This window comes from Micrasema longulum, unplaced genomic scaffold (genome assembly GCF_059751315.1).
Source record: "Micrasema longulum isolate JH-2025_06_02 unplaced genomic scaffold, ASM5975131v1 h1tg000011l, whole genome shotgun sequence".
Classification (NCBI taxonomy): Eukaryota; Metazoa; Arthropoda; class Insecta; order Trichoptera; family Brachycentridae; genus Micrasema; species Micrasema longulum.
In genome coordinates this window covers 604,010-624,189 of record NW_028277219.1, presented here as the reverse complement: position 1 = coordinate 624,189, position 20,180 = coordinate 604,010, and the positions used below count along the sequence as shown (strand labels likewise).

General features: G+C 31.7%; 1 protein-coding gene and 1 long non-coding RNA gene across 2 annotated transcripts; one reads left to right on the top strand and one right to left on the bottom strand.

The window, feature by feature from the left end:
* Nucleotides 1-17: 17 nt before the first annotated feature.
* On the bottom strand, nt 18-19,352 carry Apt1 (Acyl-protein thioesterase 1). The gene is made up of 5 exons (XM_088235630.1): nt 19,169-19,352; nt 19,046-19,077; nt 16,550-16,763; nt 9,782-9,955; nt 18-5,290 (listed from the first exon to the last, which is right to left on the bottom strand). Exons 1-5 carry the CDS (start codon nt 19,214-19,216, stop codon nt 5,099-5,101), a joined length of 660 nt encoding a protein of 219 aa, XP_088091756.1. The 5' UTR covers nt 19,217-19,352; the 3' UTR covers nt 18-5,098.
* On the top strand, nt 5,301-7,858 carry LOC148285721 (uncharacterized). Its single transcript, XR_015824034.1, has 2 exons — nt 5,301-6,833; nt 6,918-7,858. It is a non-coding gene; the product is annotated as an uncharacterized LOC148285721 (long non-coding RNA).
* Nucleotides 19,353-20,180: the final 828 nt, after the last annotated feature.

Sequence of the window (20,180 nt, the reverse complement as noted above, 5' to 3'; positions counted from 1 at the left end):
AAAATAAAACCCAAATATTGTGTCTTACAATAATATGTTTATTAACATAAGATTTCAAAAATATTGACTAATATTTACATGGAAACTTGGAAAAAAATCTTGCAGAATATTAATTCAACTAGTGCTTATAATACATGTTATAATATGTATATTATTTACGTGTCTTCATTACAGAAATTGTTTTTAGTAGACAGGATTGAATATGCTATGGAAATTTTATGGTGTGGTGAGTATATCAAGAATATCATAACAGTTTACAAAAAAGTTGCTATTATTTTTTTTATTTAAAAACTGCCATTAGTATAAAAATAAGTTTGAAATTTTCAGTAAATTTCTAATTTAGAAAAAAATAGTTATTTTTCAATGCCATTTTATATAGTATACACATTTGCTAGGTTGTACAAATTCAAAATGTCATCTAAATAAAGGGGTAGCATAATTTTTAAAAGAAATATGTTTTACATTTTCGTAATATACATTACAAATAATCTACATTTGGTTTTAAAACAGTAATACAGGATCTTCCAACCGTATTGTATACTGAATACTTATATTATCTTTGTTTTTAATGTATCAAAATGATACAGTGATAGACAGATAGAAAGCTCTCTTAGTAAAAAGTAATTTCGTGTCAATCGTGAAGAAGAAATTGATTGTATATACATTTCTAAGGACAAAGATTTTAGATTTTACACATCTACTTTTGAAATGTATATTTTTTCTTGTTAAGTGTGTATTTCTTTTTACTATCAGAATTGATTCATTCACAACCATCACTGGAAAACTGGATGGAATTTCATACATTTTTAACTACAGTACATAAAAAAGTGAGCATATTTTTATAAGAATGATACTTATACATAATATATATTTTTACTTTTCCTGGGGATTTAACTATTTAAGTATATTTTATTAAAAGAAATAGGAAAAAGGTGTCACAGGTAAAAATAAAAGCTGTATAAAACAAAACTTGTTGTTCTGTTTCATTGACTAGGCAAATATAGACTTCCAATGGAAATTACTGATGTATGTTATTTTATTAGTCTTAAATCTTTGACTTTGTGTCCGACATTGATTTTTAAATTGAAAGGCTCATTTTTCAGCAATGTAAACATCTCGCCACTTAACCTTTCCTTCGGCTAACACATAAACAGATATAAGTTTACCTTATGAGCGTAGGAAAGCTTAGATGCCCTACGGTCTACATAAATGAAACTAGACATTTGAGATATAAAGAAATATGCAATTTTATCACCATCATCATAATTTCACTATCCACACCCAGTGATGCATAGGGCACCGAATTGGTAGACCAAATGCTCGTTTTTCGATCACCAGTTACATAAAGGTAAATTACATATTAAATGGAAAAGTTGGTGCTTCTAAAAATAGATTTTAAATAAAGAAATCTTCAAAACTATGGAAGTCTTTATAGTATGTAAGGTTTCAATACCATCTTAACAGAGTGAAACTGTCAAAATCTCTGATTGTAATAAAACTTATTACTCAAACAAGTTTTTTCTACGTGATAATTGTACAAGTGGTAATGACTTGACAAAAGATTTGATTGTCGGTCATACAGGGCAACTAAGTGGATACAAAATCAAATATACCATTACCATAGTGAATTGATTTGAATGCTAATGTTTGGATAACCCATGCAACAACTGCCACCATTCAAACTTTTACATAATTTTTATTAAGAATATTTATAAGATTTTTATTTAAAATATATATGTATGCGATAGGTAAACTACAGTATCTCCAAAAGCCCAACCGTTCGGGAGAGGCAAATGAGTGTTTTTTTTTACTTTAAACATCTTTAATGCTCAAAACGGAGATACATTTGTTAACCCCCAAATATCTTTATGGTACAACATCAAATGTATGCAGTAAATCCAAAGGATTTTTTATCCAGGATAGAAAAAAAACACCCTTGAAATAAATAAAAAATAAGTGTTATTTAGAAATTGAAAAAATGCTTTTTGTACGGATAATATAGTTAAATGTTTTTAAAATAATAAAATGGTGTTTATACATCAACAATGGGTTTTAATTTATTGTCATACAAAATTAGTATAGATTTTAGATAAACCAACAGTAAAACTCTATTTTAAAATTATTTGTAAAAAATAAGTATGTAGGTATTTACAAGTAATACTGTTTTTTTCTGTACAAAAAATTATTTACATATTTTTTTCTAGTACTGTATGTTTTCTTACTGGCCTTTACCACCTCTAATGTAGTGTGGAGTTACAATAAAAAACAAAAACTTTTTAAAGAAAAAAAAAAAAATTAAAGAAATGAGGAGGTAATGCTATTTACCTCGTAATATAGGATGAAACATTTGGTTTTGACACAGCAATAACTCAATTTCATCATATTTGGAGTTACCATACCTCTCTGAGAAATAAGAGACAGTTTTAGAATTTTAAATCAGGAACTGATTTTAAAACACTGTTTTTCCTAAGAAGCTATTTCTTTTAAAAAATCTCTCAAAACTAATTTTTACCGGTTTTTTAAAAAGAAATAACTGTCCTTGACAACAAGAGTTGACATTAATTTGGAGATTTAAAAAATATTTTTAGCTTCTCTAATAAAAAATAAAGATTGACTTTTGTATCTCACCATACTTTTTTTTTATGGAAAAATCATATTACATATTTGTATCTGTATAACTAAATTGTGTTTTTAACGAGCAAACTCACGGTGGAAGGGTTGATTAAATTCATTACAATGCAAAACTACTAATGTATCGCTTACAGTGACATTATCTATTATTCATTGTTTAAATGCCAATAGGGAAATATCACATACTACGATTACCGATAAAAATATATGAAATGGATTTAGAATAATTAATTGTATTTTCAAAATCAATATGGATATTGTAGAGAAATGTTTTCATACATAAATGTAAAAAAGAAATTCAATAAAAATATGTCCGTAGAAAAATGTGACATGTTTGGCCTTGGTTGTTGTGACATCAAGATTTATGAAATTGTTCTACACAAATTTCAATGGCAGGACCAAATAAACATGAATCGTGGTGTATTAGGGGCGTGGCCAATGGAATGACCGTTTTTGCGGGAATTCAAAATTACAAATTTAAAAGTATTTTTTATGCTAGTAATTAGCAAAAAAAAAATTATTTTACTGGACAGTATTTTATACACCTTTATTACTTTAAAAATGTTTTTTAAAAAAGTGGTTTTTCCCGATTATTAAAATTTTTATTTATTGAAACATCAAATGTGGGCTCAATACTATAACTAGACATCTCAAAATCTTGTTTTTAGATAATGGCGATAAAAATTTTTACCCACATAAATCATCATGTCACTTCAAGGATAGTAATTCACGCGTAGTATGTCGTCGAAACTCTTCAATAAGAGTACAAGGAAACCTCTAGGAATATAAACTTTACTAAAAATTACTTCATCATTTTCCACCAAAATTCGAAATGACTAGTTCACCGAGCCCACGATATAATGCTTTGTTTTTTAAAGTTAGTTAAGAATCAAACTATTTTCTTATCAAATTATATTTTACTACTAAATAATTATGAAATGAAACAATAAATTTGTAATATATTGTTGGACATATTAAAATAGTTACATAGGATTAACCGACAATGAAAATGATCTTCGATTTTCGATAATTTAACATTCCCTTTTCTTTAACTACTAGTCAATTTATTCAAAATAATTTCATACTGTTGGACCGATCCAGCCTCAAATAATATAAAAATTGCATATCATCACGCTTATTCAAGTTACGTATAATATGTATTTATATTTTTGGGACATAAATATCCAGAAAATACAAAACAAGACATGCAGTAAAACCTCGTTTTTACGTTTCTAGATTTTACGTTTTCCCGCTTTTTACACTAAAATGTTCAGGACCCATTTTTCTTCTTACATTCTCATACAAATATTCCCCCCAATTAACGTTTTTTGCATTTTTCATAACCCCGGTTTTACGCTTGGCATTCATTTGATGTGTCAAAAAAGCTAAAATTATGTCATAATAATGATGCCGCGGCCCGCGCGAATGAAGAATAAAAACAGGTAAACAACTAATAAAGGCTAAATTATTGTCTTAACATAAATTTAAAGCAGGTGCAGTATAATTGACCTTTTTGTTTAAGTGTTCCTAGTTCTTATTAACCTTTAGGGTTAGTCTTAGTTTTCATTTGAACAAAAACGTCGCATTGACTTGTACAAATCATGATACGCAGTTGACAATCGTTTAAAAACATAACAATGGAAATATTTAAAGTTATAAAAATATGGTTTGAAACGCCGCGAACTATATGACAGTTGTTTTTAGTGATGCCATAGAAAAAAAAGTGATACCATATAAATAAAATTTCCCAACATTTAGGGGAAAAAATGTTTTATGTTATTTTATGCAAATTCAAAATTCTATTTAAGTTTTTTTTTTATTTACACATAAAATAATTTTAACATGCTGTTTTTAAATCAAATAAAAAACACAACATAATATTGTTTGAAAAATTTTAAAAATAATTTTAGTGAAATCATTGAAAATAGGTAAAAAAAAAAAATATTGTCAATTTCCACTTATCACCGTTTTTACAATTTTTCTGGAAGTATATGTAAACTATAGTGTAGCAAATCAATTTTTTTTAATGTTATTCCTATTTTTTCCATACATTTTTCATTTCTTCACTTAAGCGTTTTCCCCAGTTTAACTTTTTTTTCTTGCTCCCTTGAAAAACGTAAAAAGGGGGTTTTACTGTATATAAAATAAAACCTAAAGAAGTTGATTTATTGGGATGATTACGTACATTTGTAGACAATACACATTACATTATCATATAATGTTTTTAATATGTCAAACTCAAGTTCAATACGTTATCGATAAACTAACACACAATTAGAAATGTAAATTATCCTAACCCAAGTTGAATTTGAAATGTGATTACCGTAGGAAATAAGGGTTGCATAAGTCATGTGAAATAATAGATTATATTTTTGAAAAGAAAATTAATCATTGGATTTACTATAGAAAATAAAATATTTGATTATTATAATTATATAATGTATAGTAATGATTAGGTTAGATCACATTAAATGGAAGAGCCGATTATCTTCTGTACAAATACTTTCATGTCCTTCATCTCATCTTCACAAGAGGAATGCATCATACCACGGTAGGACTTAAACTCTGTACTGGTCATAAATGTCTTCAGGAATGTTGCTGTCATCTGCCCCCACTTGTACGGTACAACAGGATCGCAGTCTCCGTGGAATTGCATTATCTACAAACAACAAAACAAATTTCAGAATTTGACAAAAATCAAAACACCTATTCATTAAAAAAAAACATTTTTAATTAACATGCAAATAAAATCTCAGGTAACAATATTACCAACACCTACATTCTACATCAATTTCATTTCAGTAATTATCAAAAGTCATCTTCTATGACTAAGAGAAAAAATATACAAGTTTAATTTGGTTACATTTTCAGGGTAAAATCAAATAAAATTTTTAAAGAAAGGGATATAATTCTTATGACCCTCGCAATAAAATAGTTTTAAATATTCCTTTGGAATAGTTGTCTTTACTTTGTTAATGACACATTGAATATTTATTTTCAGATCAGCGATTGTTTGCGAGTTGTTGAAAAGTGTTTTAGATCTGAATGTTTGTTCCAAATATCGAAGAAATCGTTTTTTATTTTACGTAAAATATATTTTTTGTCAAAAACATGGGTTGGTTAGTGGCAAATAATTCATAATTCAAATTAGACAATTCTCACAATGAGGAAGCTCAGAGGTTTTTATTTATTTGTTAAAAGACTATCAAACTATGTAATAAAAATATAAATATGTATATATGCATGTATATTTTAAAGTATCGTATTATCATCGCTATGATTTTTTACAGTTTTGTAATTTTGAAATTACTACACTATCATTAAGTTATCATTGGTGAGTCGAGCTGACATCTAATCATGGTTTGCCGGAAACCGGAAATCTATCACAAACATTATTGATTGGCTACTAATTCTAAACAGCTATTGACCAGAACCTTATAAAAATTAATTTTATATTAATTTTTTAAAATATTTACACGATAGTTTAAAAGTTAAAGTTCTGCTGAATTGTAAGCATACAACTCGTCAGCAGGTTCTAATATATTGCTTTGATTTTTCATACTTAACCTTCAATAATCATAATTTTATTTGAAAAACTGTATGTTATATTTTATTATCTTATTAAAAATTAAAAACTATCATCAATACAAAAAACATTTTTCCATTAGCCATAGTAAAATTCTTTTTTTTATTTATTTTCCATACATTTTCAAGAAACTTCAATAAACAATTAAATGCTCTAATTTTTAACATGTCAGGAAATAATCCTGAGCAAACAGGCCTTTAAAAACATATCTACTTCTTACCCCGTCTTTCTTTGACAAACAAGTACTAAAAATGTTTTAAACCTGAAATACCTATGACTGACTATAGACACGCGAACCAATCAAAGCGTGGTTTATTAACCAACCACAGCTTGGCATTCCAAGTAACCCTCGTCCTTCTATGCCCCCAGAATAGAACAAAGAGATTACCTCAGACCCTTTTTACTCCTGGGAGAGGGGAAGAGTAGCGGTCTGCGTGGGGAGAAACGGGAACCAAACTCACCCGCCGCCGTTCGCGCCTTAGTTGGGGAACGAGCCTCGGGGCATGAACGCGTCGTCCCCGGAACTCAAAAATGGTCGAAATAATACCTTGCTACAGTTTTGTTCCCTACAACAACCCGGCCAGTAATCAATAGTTCCTGTCAATTTTAGATTCAGGTATGTAATACGTCACTCCTCGTCATTCAATTAAGAAGCCCTTCGGCCTATCATAATACTAATAAATTCATAATTTTAACTTAGGACGACCCCCACACGCCACGGTTGTAGGACCTCGCTCCACGGTAGAATAATCCTGTACGCGGTTGGATGCCCCCACACACGTCATGGCCCTCTGGTCTGAGAGAACCGGTGGCGATCCAATAGCCCGCATACGTTGGCGACGGCCGCCCATGCGGTTGACCGCGCATGCTTCCCTATCGCCTCAAGCAGCCCGCTTGACCTGGCTCCATAGCTCGTCGCTGGGCCCGAGAGCGTCCAGCCATCGGCAGCGCCCCCACGATGTTCCACCACACCACTGTCCGTCGTATCAGATAAGCTCCACATTCCTTTCCATATGCATTACGCTTCGTGTAGAGTCATTCACGGGTAATCACAGCCCCGGCTAGTTAAATCTATTTGCTGGTACCATAACCTGTAATGTTTGGGCCAGGAGCCCAACGTAAAATGCTACTAATCAATTGTTTATCCCTATTATCATTTTGCCTTGTATGTCTATAAAATGCCCATTATTGGAATAAATTATATATTGTAAATGTAAAGCAAAACCTTACTATTAAAGTAGATAATCCCCCCTACGCATCGAAGAACCCAGGCGAGAAAGCCGTCACAAAGTCAAAGAATCCACTACCTGAGAAGGTCTCATGTTCCACTAGTATTGCTCTGCTATTCCATGTTCTAACTCTGAGAGAGAGATTGTAACTTGTTACAATCTGTAAGAAAACATTTCTTATATCCAATTTCCCGTAGCACTGAACTTCCTCATTCCGAAACAGTACATTTAAGTATAGGTGTCTACTTTATAAACCATGTCAATTTTTCTAGATTTATCAGCAATGTTTTGAGATTGTCCAAATTTTTGTTGACAAGGACTGGATTCAACCCCCTAGGGAGCTGTTAATATCAACATATTGCACTTAAACCAGCCAATGACAGGTCATAAGCCCTGTGGATGCCTAGACATCTATATTACCTTATGTAAAATGTTCTCGGTGTCTGTTGTAATATGTTTTCTAGATTTACTGCGCATTATCAACACAGTGTTAAAGTCAACCGGTTTTTGGAAAAAATATTCCTTCATTTATCTGTGATATACTTACATTAATAAAGTATTTTTAATGTATTCACAATTTTAATTTTAAAGTATTAGATGTAAATGGGTCCTATATTTTGATGAGCAGGAGGTCCGTATTATTCACAGTTATTAGTAAACAATAACACCATTTTCAAGATAATTAAATTCAAAATATACATTTGCATAAACTAATTTCAATACTGGAATGTGTCACGTGTATTTAATTTTTTGTAAAGTAGTCCACTGGAACTGAATAATTATCGAATAGTTCCTTTAGTGATTCGATAAACCTTAATACCAAACATTCGAGGATGCTAAAAAAAAAACTTATTTTCTGCAGATATGAGGTGGGCTTTATCTGCATCTAATGATGCATACAATACTACAATGGTTCATTTATGACAGTGCATCTCAATAATTTGTTTAATGAAGGCAAGACAAGATTATTAAGCCTCACGCTTCACCAGCCACGTGCACGACAGTCAAATAAGATGTACTCTACATTGATATAATAACATTAATAATTTTACAGAAATTATTATTGAGAATAATATTCCGGTGCCCTCCAACATACCCATCAGAACAGTTGTTCCAATACATGAAGGTGCTGGATATGAGACAACTGTACCTAAAAGAAGAACTTACACACTTCTGATCGAACAATAAGGAGAGGTCTCAGCAAAATGTCCGTGCGAGGTTTTCCCAGAGCATGAATTATGTCATACCCAAAACCCGTACAACTTTTGCTCAGAGACATCTCTCATTTACCGCACCGAGTGTTTAATATTTTGGAAGAGCATATTAAGCTCTCAAGGACAAAAACTACTTTCAAGAAAGTAGTCAAGGACTGGATTTTCCTTAGTGGGAGGGATTTGAGTAGGAAACTCCTTGATGATTGATGAATGTTTGAGTTTACTGTTTACCATATTGATGTGCCATATATATGTTTTTTTTTAAATATTAAAAGTATATTTATGTATTTTTTTATTTTTCAAAAATTATTTTCTATGTTTCTGATCCTATATTTGTGGTGATATACTCATGTGTCTGTGTCAACTAATTGCTAGTCCCATCTCAACACAGGACTTTTAGTCCCATGGAGTTGAGACATGTCTCAAATAATGTACAATAAACTTGTTTGTAAATAAATAAATAATAAATTAATAAATAATAAATAAATATAGGTAACATTAAAAATCCAAAAGTAATTACTATTATTATTAAAAGTAGCTGTGCATTAATTGCAATATTACCGTGAACAACTTTGATTTTTATCTTGTTAAAAGCACATACGACACACATTTACTCAAACAAAATAAAATGTAGGAACTTCACATCTACATGGTCCAACATTTTTATTAGTTTTTTCATATAAAATATGAAACATTAAAGATAATATCGTTCGGTTTCTTCACATTTTTTAACAAGAGTTGATAGCTACACATTTTTGAAAACTGAAATGTCTTCATAAATGGCATCAAATAATCTTATAAACAATTGATATAAAAAAAATATATAAAAAAATTTCATATTGTATAAATGCAAAAAATAATATGATGTTCAGTTCGCAATTTTAATTGAATTGTTAATTTAGGATTAGCTTTTAACTTTAAACGTGCAATGTCTCACAACTATTAAAATGTAGTTACTGACTGGTGCCAGAAACCAGATGATGCCGAGGACACTTAACAATATACTTTTTTTTTACACATGAAAATACGCAGAAAACATGTACATGCATACATATAATTTTAAAGAACACATAAGTTTATAATTGTAGCTTGTATCGATGTCCATAATACTGTCTACATACCGGTAATTCTATGGGGCACTTGAGTTGGGTAGGAAACTTCTTGTGAAGCGGCATCCAGCAGGACAGTGCCACCACCCCGGCCAACTGTTGTGGGAAGGTAAGGGCAGAGTGGAGCGCCAGGGCTCCCCCCTGTGAGAATCCTCCTAGGATTATACGGTTGGCTGGTATACCCTCCTGTTAAATAAAAACATTTCATTTAAAATAAAACTGCAGGATAAAAATTAATTACAAATCATTTACCGGTCTTGAATTAAATAACTTTTTATACGATTGATTAAAAAATAATTTCATTGCAGCTGGGCAAATGGAAAATTTCCACATTCACTGTTAATTTGGAAATGGAAATCTTTAAATCAATGGGATATCATGTGGTTTTGCTTAAAATTAAATTTTATCAAAGAATTTGTTTTGTTTTTATATATTTAATGAAGAATACAGTTCTGAGTGTAAAACAGAGCCAGAACCATGGAGTGTATTCGACTTAATAGCTACGCTCCAGTAAAAATTCTGGTATGGAAATCAAGTGGAGATAAGTCCGTCTCGTAGTTGCTTACCAACGCTTAAGGTCCCAGATTCAATTCCTGACAGGGTAGTCATGAAATATCGGTTGTAAAGGTGGTTCTACGCGGCAATATTTTACTGGCATCAGAAGCGTAAGACTGATCATGTTACCTTCCATGTAGCGAATATGATCAAGATACGGTGCAATTGTAGTGCTAATGTAAAAACCAAAATAAAAATTTCTGGTAGTAATATTTTACCTCTATATTTATTATCTAACCAATGTATCTATTAAAATTATTAAAAATATTTTTTAATGATTAATATTTTATACTGTTGCTCCTTCTAAAGGTCGAAAAGCACTCGAGTGGCACTGTGAGGCGCGCCACGGCTACATGAAATATTATTTTCACTGTTTTGTGTGAAACAAACAGCACTACAGCTGCGCGGCACACCATACAAAATTTTGTCACACAGAGCCACATAAGTTCAGCGACGCTATGGTGTGGTTTGACTTTAATTCTCATCCATCGTAGTTTGAGTTAGACCCGGGTAGTTATATAAACTGTATAATGGCCATAAACGCATAAAAATGTATATATATATTTATTCGCTGGTTTAAATGGCCACTTTGCACACATTGTAACATTCACCATTCTGCCTATATTTAAACATCCACATTTCCTCAATGCTTCCACCTTTTGACTTTTGTGAAGTAAAAGAGCTGAAACCTTTAATGAGTATCTCCGAGTATTGAGTATCCCTAGGGAATAAATCCAGCCTGTCTGCAAACATCTTGACATACTTAACACACTGTTGAATAAAACTCATTTTTTATTCCAAATATAATTAGAATAGACATTTAAAAACAATAGGCTTTAGTCAAACTTTGTATTATAAAGATGATTCACACATTTGAATATATAATTATTCATTATGCATTACAATATGCCCTTCATATACTCATCACATATAGGTCCTATGTAAATAAATATGTAGATTTTCAATAGGAAGCATAATCTCTCTTATCAATTTCCCTAAAGACAGAAAATAAATATTTTATATGAATAATATTCTAGTAATGTAGTTGCCAGTGTTTTTTTTTGTTTGTTTAACAAGCTTTATCATGCCCCTTTCCAGCATACTTAGATCTTTAATACATGAAGGTAAGATGATCAGTCTTACGCTTCAAGAGCTTCTTAAACAAACTTAATTAACAGATTTTTAAAGAAACATTATTCTCAATGGGATAGGTATTTTTAAGTGTGTTATAAGTAAATAAGAGATATTTTAATAAATACACAATGCACAAATTATCAGCCATCGAATATTGCAACAGGTATGCATATATGTTGATATCTGGCTCAAGTATTATCTAGATTTGTATATTAACCTCTTAACCGGGGAATTTAGTTTTGCGTATGTTAAAAAGTGTGTATGTGCAACGGCGAATTATTTCTATGGGATTACAAATTATTTCATCACACCCATAGTTAACATAGCAGTGACGAAATATGTCAACACTAGATAAAATGATTTTCAGAAGAAAAAAAAAATACATATTGAAAAAATAATTACAAAACGTATTTTTAGAATGTCACTAACTTGACATTTTCACGCAATATAAGTAATATAGCTTCTCCTATTTGGTCGTCATTCTACAGGACTCATATTGACCATATTGAGTCTGTCCAACACCGTTTTCTTAGAAAAGTGGCACGGTTGCTCGGATTACAAAGGGGTAATTATTCCTATTTTGAAATAGAGCAATCTCTTAATCTGTCTTCATTGGAGAGACGTAGAACTGAGATGGACCTTTTATGCATTTTCAAAATACTTAATGGTTTAAGTGATGTCCCATCTCTGTTGCAATCAATTTCTTTTCATGTTCCCAACCGTGTCACCAGAAGTCAAAATCTGCTATTTATAAAATCTTCTAAGAGCAACTTTGGTTTTTATGCCCCAGTGTACAGAATGTCAATTCATCACACGACTTGGAATTTTTTGGGATAGATCTTCCGGCTTTTCGTAGATCTCTTCGCGACTAAACAGTGTGGGATGAAGTTGGATTGGCATGGTTTAGCTCAAAGTTGTTGTTGTTTTGCCCTTGTTTGTCTTTGCTAAATAGTTTTATGTTCTTTTTGTTCAGTTTCTTGCATTTATGTTTCTTCATGTAACTGTTGTAATTGGCTTAGGCCGTATATATATATAAATAAATAAATGAATTACCTATTCCAAAATGACGGATATTTCTTTTGAAAGACAATGTTTGTCTCTGAATAAATTTCTATGTCTATGGTATACCGGAAATTAATGATTTATTCATTTATTTTCACATTATAAACAATAATTCATAATAAAATAATGTGTGTAATTCATTTGATTATTTAATTCATTCAAGTACAAATCATTTGATTAGTAAATTTAGTTGATCATTTTTATCTGTAGAGAATATCAAAATTTGAAATCAAACATAATAAAAACATCCAGCGAGCCAGAGCAAATTAAAGCCTAAACGTATTTATTTATTTCTATATCAACGGTTCAAAGAACCTTTTACAATAAAAAGTATTACATAAATAATCACATATTGTACATATAATTATAATTATTTTTTTAATGTTAAGGCAACCCATCCTTACAAGGCTGATTTGTGGCATATTGAAAATAATATTATTTTATATTAAAAATTTACATCATTTAGAACAATAAATTTAGATAAGTGCAAAACCACTTCTGGGGATAATATTGACAGGATATGGGATGAATTTAGTGGAAGGGGAAGGTCTAATTTCCAATACACGGGATATTCACCCTGAATGGGGCATCCGAATAACGTGTGGTCTATGCATTCCTCGTCAAGCCGACACTCACACCAAGGACCGTCCATTATCTTGATTTTAAACAAATGTTTATTCACAATACAGTGGCCAATCCTCAGTCTGATAATATTGGAGACTATTCTTTTGGACAATTTATAGGTATGATAGAAGAGAGAGGGTCGGATGGAATTTTGAATATTTTTATATCGAAGTTCCCTTGTTTGAATTAAAATTTTGCCAAAACTGATTCCAACCAACAAAACTGTCTTTTTTTATTTGACTCAGTTGATTACAATTTTGAATGTTGAAACTCAAGGGGGACTTCCACATTCCAAGGCGTCCTTCGCAATTTCATCGGCCTTTTCGTTTCATGAGATTCCACGGTGTGACGGAACCCAAGCAATTATTACCTCCATTCCGTCGTTCATAAGATCGAGGAGGTCTTCTTTTATAAAGCAAACAATTTGGTTGGGTTTCCAGAGATCAATTGAATGGAGCTAAGGGAGTCCGAAAATATAATAACTTTTTTTTGTACCAGATTTTTACATAACTTAAGAGCTTCATTTAGAGCATAACATTCAACCGTAAATACTGAAGAGGGGCTAGGAAGTAAAAATTGATGTGATTGGCCAATTTGGGGGATGACTATGGAACCCGAACTGAAATCCGATTCAGGGTTTTTAGACCCATCAGTAAAATTTTTAAGATGATTGGGCCATTGAGAAGTAACGATTTCATTAAATAATTGATTGGTACCAGTGGGCGAATCTCAAGAATATTTCCGTAGGCCTATGTTGAGGATGCAATTTGGTTTACATGTAACGGATTTATAAGGAATTGAATACAAGGGGAGATTTTTAACATTTTTGATTGGGAGATTCTTGGTAATGATCTAAACTTCTACAAAGGGAGGGTATTGATTTCTCAGAGAGATAAGAAACTCAATCATTTTTAAGGTTAATCAGCTTTTCAGTGAGCAAGTGATCAAATATTTTGGGTCTTTTGGTAAGAAATCAATCTGACATCATTTGTCGTCTTAGATTGAGTGGCATCTCTGAACATTCTGCTTGTAAAGCATTTATTGGAGGTGAGCCCATTGCTCCTGTGATTAATCTCAGACACTTAGACTGAATCCTTTAAAGTTTAAGATTTAAATATTTAGGGAGAGGTCCCATAAAAAAAAGCCATAGTCTAATATGCTCCTAATGAAGTTATTATAAACTAATTTCATTATATTAGGGTGAGACCCCCATTAAACCTTGGAAACAGCTCTTAAGGGGTGCAGTCTTTGTTCACATTTTGACACTACATAATCAATATGAAGCTTCCAAGAAAGTTTCCTGTCTAAAATAAGACCTAAGAACTTGGTTTGGTAGGAAACAGGGATCAAAACGGAGTTAGAATAGAGCTTTATAGTTGGGATTTTGTATTTTCTGGAAATCACAATTTGGCTTTTTTCAGGGGACAGTTTGAGACCATTGAAATCCAACCATTAATCTAGGATATCAATAGGAAGTGTCATGGTGTGTACATATAATACCCAAACAAAATAATCTGTAGATTGTCGAGCCCACTAGAGGGTAATCTTTGAAAGGACTTGACGGAATATTTCGTCTTACTCGCTACAGTTGCTTTTATGGAATGACGAAATATTCTGTCGTACTCAGTTAACAGGTTAACAAATAAAACATTTCTAATTTGCAAAGGTGGATGGGTTATTTTTTATCTTAAATGCAAAAACACGTTTCAGATAACTAAAAAATAAAACAATTATCTTTACTGATATGAGAGTAACATGGAAAGTACTTCAGGGTTCTGAAGTATATATAAAATACTTCAGAACCCCCCTCAGTGCGAATAATAACCATATTCAACTGTACATAAAGGTAACGTAAATTGTGAATTCTGAAATGAAAACAATACCACTATATTATTTATCAGCCATTCCTATGAAACCATTGACACAGTTTCTAGTCGATTTATATTGTAAAATCCCATTGTTAATCAATGTAATATTGACCCAATAATCACTTAGCTGACACTAAACAAAATATTGTGACCAAATTTTCATGGGCAAGTGCTGGATTTTAACCCATTTGGGTAGCATATGATCTGTGAGCCAGAGGCTGTCAGAGTGGGAGAAAAGAAGGGAAAATCAACTCCACCTACAGCTGTTGAGTCCTGGGGTTTCTGTCAGCCACACTATTTTAATGATTTAACTTTGCTATACATATTTTATTTTTTTGACAAGTGATTTCAATCTAAATTAAGGGAAGAAAGAGCATACAACACACTTTTCCTACCCTAGTCTCACTCAATGCTTCTGTCCTGTCATCAGCATCGGCATGGGGGGAGTGACGTGATATTATATATATTACATGTCAATCTTATCGTCGGGAATCAAATCCGAGACATTATTCATAGTAGCCAAACAAATTGACAACTACCCATCAAGGCGGATGGTATTTTTACTAGGATACCAGTTACAAGAGTCATTTCAATATGTATGCATCGAAATGATGGCATTCTGATGACATCATGTAATTTATTTATTCATATTTTTTTCCATTATAAACTATGATTAATAATAAAAATAATGTGACCTCACTGGGGTTACCCGTGCCGAGGACACTCAACAATATACTATTTAAAAATATTTTTACATTTGAGAATAAACAAAGAAGACTTAATAAACAGAGATAATTAACAAAATGTTCAGGCAGTTTTAATCATTACGTATTTATGTTTATAATTCATTTATGTACATCTATATATTCGTGGAGCAATTGATTCAATATTGGTTTGGGCGAATGAGACAATCCATTTTACTTCTACCTACCTTCTTCATAGAATAAAAGTATGAAATTTCATGTCAAAAGTGGGAAAAATTAGAGAACAAGCATGAGAAGCTACATGTAAAGGGTGGGGATCTGCTGCAGCTACACGTCTTAAACAAATTATTCAGGTACAATACGGCATCATAAAGGTTATTCTCAAGATACCAATAAGAACGCTAAAATTATTCTGCTACAGAGATTTGAAAATGGACATCGTCATCCCCCTACTCAGGGACATGAATATATACCAAGGGTAATAAATAATATTATTGTCAATATTCCTCCCTTTAACAGGACATTTGGACAAATGTGCGAGGATTATTTTTATGACAAATTGTTTAATATGCTTCCACATAAAATTAAGTTAACTGATAACAAACAATATTTCAAAAGAAAATCTGGCTGAAGAAAAGAAGGATAGAATAAAATAAAAATTTGAATGACACGTGAAATGTGAAAAAAAAATCAAACACAGTATAGTCCGCCTCAGAACAAGTTTCCCTAGTGAGTAGTACTCTTAAATTACTTTTGTGAGTAAAATATTTTATATAATAATTAAAAAAAGATAGAGATGTTAGTGTTAATAATATTTTATAAAAAACAATCACCTTAATTTCCGTATTGATCATGGCGTGAATAAGTTCAGTGGCTCTAATGATGCCCTGCTCATCCTCAGGACCAGATGCATCCAGCGAGCGAAGGTCGAACCAGGACGGCATACGGAATCCGGCGTTAAGTGTTACCGGCATCGTGTTAGCCGTAGGGCAAATCACCTTCACGTGAGCTGGACGTATTCCACCGATAGCGCTCGCCCACCCGTGCCTGCAAAACGAGTAACATCCATCAGCTTCTACAACTATTTACATTCAACAATTGTATGTGTTTGTCCAAATGATTATGATGATAATGATACAAGATTCAAGCCTCTAGGGCAGGCATGGACATCCTTTTTCTAGTCAAGGTATTATGAAAAATAAAAATTCAATAAGTCACAGACATTTATTTATTTATACTAATATAAACTTTTAACAAAATTACATTTTTTTATCAAAATTTCTCAAGAACATATTTTTTCAAAAGAATTATTTAATATTTCAATGCTTTCTATTTCTTCAGGTAGCAAATGGATAATGATCCAGCTACAATCCCTTGTACAATGAGTTTTGAGACTCTTCTTTCTCTCATTGGTAATCTTATCTTCTTTTTATCCGTAGTTTCATATGTATGACTTTGTTAGTAAAATTTGATTATATTTTTTATTTTATTCATCCCCTGAATTATTTAACTTATAAAAATTGCAGGGGCGAATCGTGAATTTGTGGGGCCCTGGGCTATTACTACTTAGGGGCCTACATAATTACTCAACAAATCGCCATTTTGTCCAAAAACTGTTTTCTATAGTGATGTAGGTATCACCATCATTCCCTTGCCGCACCTAATGGTGCATAGGGTACTGAATTGGTACACCAATTGCAGTGTACCTTGATCACTTTTGTTACATGAAGGTAAGATAATCAGTCTTACGCTTCAGGTACCAGTCCAGGGACTATGAAATATTCTAGTGTAAAAATACCATTTAAAATAAATATTTCGTATCAACCATGTCAGGAATCGAAGAGGAGACCTCTTGCATGGTAGGCAAACGCGCTGACCATTACACCACGATACCGATCGATGTAGGTATACGGTATAAGAAAAAAATAGGACAATAAAATATTTTATTTATATAATATGGCTTAGTGCATGTATATACAAACAGCAACTGTATGACATTGGGGCAAAATAAATTGATAGGTAATGTCGGGTTATGTTAAATAAATTATAAAGAAAACTTTCTGCATTTTCGTGCTGCAAATTCCTTTGTTTGCTCATCACATTGAAAGTCCTTTGTAAAATCGCAATTGATGAAAAGAACTGATAAATAATTTAGTCGATAGTTCGACATTATCGTCCTATATTTGTTTTCTATATACGACATCCTGGAGAAAGAGTGCTCAGCTTAACAGCTAGTGATTGGCAACTTTAAGATGGTATACATAATCTCAATTATTTCCTCATATACTGTTTTTAATAAGTATGATATTATCAGTTTTGGTCGCAGCTGTCGTTGTTCAATATGTTCAAAATATCGTCTTTTGTTTTCAATGGAAGCTGGGGGCCTTTTGTATCCACGGGGCCCTGGGCTGCAGCCCAAAAAGCCCCCGGTGAGCTAAACTTTATTTGATGTTTTGAGTTTTAATTAATCACATTTAAATGTTACGATCTCTCCGGGAATCAAATCTAGAACTCCTGTACTTTAGACTAGAGTTATAGACTAAGCTAGCCTAAGACTAGCTAGAGACTAATAAAATCATTTCTTTCAAATGATGCTAGGTACACGTGTAAAAAATTAATGAACTCATCTAAATCAAATAGAATAAATAATGTTAGTAAAATAAGATGGTTGTTCAACAAAACTCTTCGATGCAAAATAAAATATGTGACAATGTGTGAGGATAAATTGAACCTACTGATCACATTCACAGCTACTAACATACATAGGTTAATATGAAGGTCAGAACTCCAATAAATTTTAAATACTAAGACCTCATTCAAAACAAGATCCAATATAGTTTATAACTCAATCACAGACAAACAGGAGAGAAAATTATATAACGCAATCAATGATACATATGTTATAATAGATCGAATCGAGCCCAAGTAATTTCCTATAATATTTAGATAAAAATGCCACATACTGTTTTTTATTTATTAAAAACTTTTAGAAAAAGTAGATGATTAGGCGGGTATATTCTTATGGAGCTCTGTTTCAACCAACTTAAGTTTTCTATTACAGAAAGAGTGTCAATAGGTTATTCAATACACAAATTAATACTTAAGAAGTTCAACTAAATTCTATATCGATTAAAAATAATTCCATCAAATTTAATATGGCTATGACCCCGACCTATCAGCATACAATTAAATTAAGCAAAAAAAAATGACAAATAGAAAATTGTTATTGAGATTTTCATTATAAGAAACGCATGTAAGGACAATATGTAAGGGCAAATAATGTTTCTAGAATCAACATATTATAACACGCTTTAAGAGTTCCGACTTACCCGGTATCTCCAAGTCCGTGAAGGAAGATAAACTGTGAACAGAAGAAAACAAAAAATTATTGCTTGCTAATTTTTATATCCAATTAATGTAATAATAAATCAGTAATGCTTTAATCATTATACCGTTGCTGTTTGCTTCGCTGATGATGCAATTATAACTGGACTTGTCATTTTGGTATATTTCCAACTAATTATTAGAATTATATTTTAAAAAAGAGTCGTAATATCACTTTTTCAAAATCAACAAAATCGATAAAGGCCGAAATGACAAACGCCACCTACGACCAAACCATAGATACTTAATGAAAATAGAAGCGTCGTATCCAATAATATAGGCTTTTTTTAAATGTTGTTAACATACTAAATTATTTTTCCTTAAATAAGTTATTTTTATTTATGAAAAAAAAACGTATTAGATTATTTTTTGCATTGAGGCATCTTCTTCTTCTTCGTTTTTTCATGGCCTTTTCACATCTCAACTCGGGTGTTCTGGCCAGTGTCGAGTATTTTTGTTTTTTTTTTTACATATATATACACCTGTGTTAGTAATATAATATGTACAAGTTAGTATGTTAGTATTTAATATAATATATACATATAATAATAAAACATATTTACAGCTTTACACAATTTACAACTAGATATTTACATAGGATTTTAAATACACGTTTATTGGGTGGGGACAGGAGAGTTAGAATATGAATAGGGAATGGGATATTAATATCAGAGAGGTCGGATAGGAAATCAGGATAACAATCATTTATGGGCATTCAAAAAAAAAATGGTTTAAATCTTCCTGATCTAGCTGACATTCGCAAATGGCAGAGTCCCGGACATGGATTCTGAACAGGTGAGAACCATTGCAGCAGTGCCCAATGCACATTGAAGCATCGACATATACACATAAAAAGACATGACCGAGCCCTCAAAAATGATGACACTTTTTTTGAACACTTAACTCATGGCCAAACGTTATTCTTCAACCGCCAGCCAGGCTGTCCTTTAGAACTGAAACTAAAATGCCTGCTTGTGTCATGAAAGTTTATAAAAATCTTTTAGATACACATTGTAAAAAGGATTGTGAAACTTTTCATGGGTAAATATTTGTTTATGAGTGATTAACAAAGCTTAAAAC

Excerpts from the sequence above, each read along its gene's own strand:
- Apt1 (XM_088235630.1), bottom strand. The coding sequence starts at position 19,216 with ATGACAAGTCCAGTTATAATTGCATCATCAGCGAAGCAAACAGCAACG. Across the intron at positions 16,764-19,045 it reads CACGGACTTGGAGATACCGG|GCACGGGTGGGCGAGCGCTA; the intron begins GTAAGTCGGAAC and ends CTCGTTTTGCAG. Across the intron at positions 5,291-9,781 it reads AGTGCCCCATAGAATTACCG|ATAATGCAATTCCACGGAGA; the intron begins GTATGTAGACAG and ends TGTTGTTTGTAG.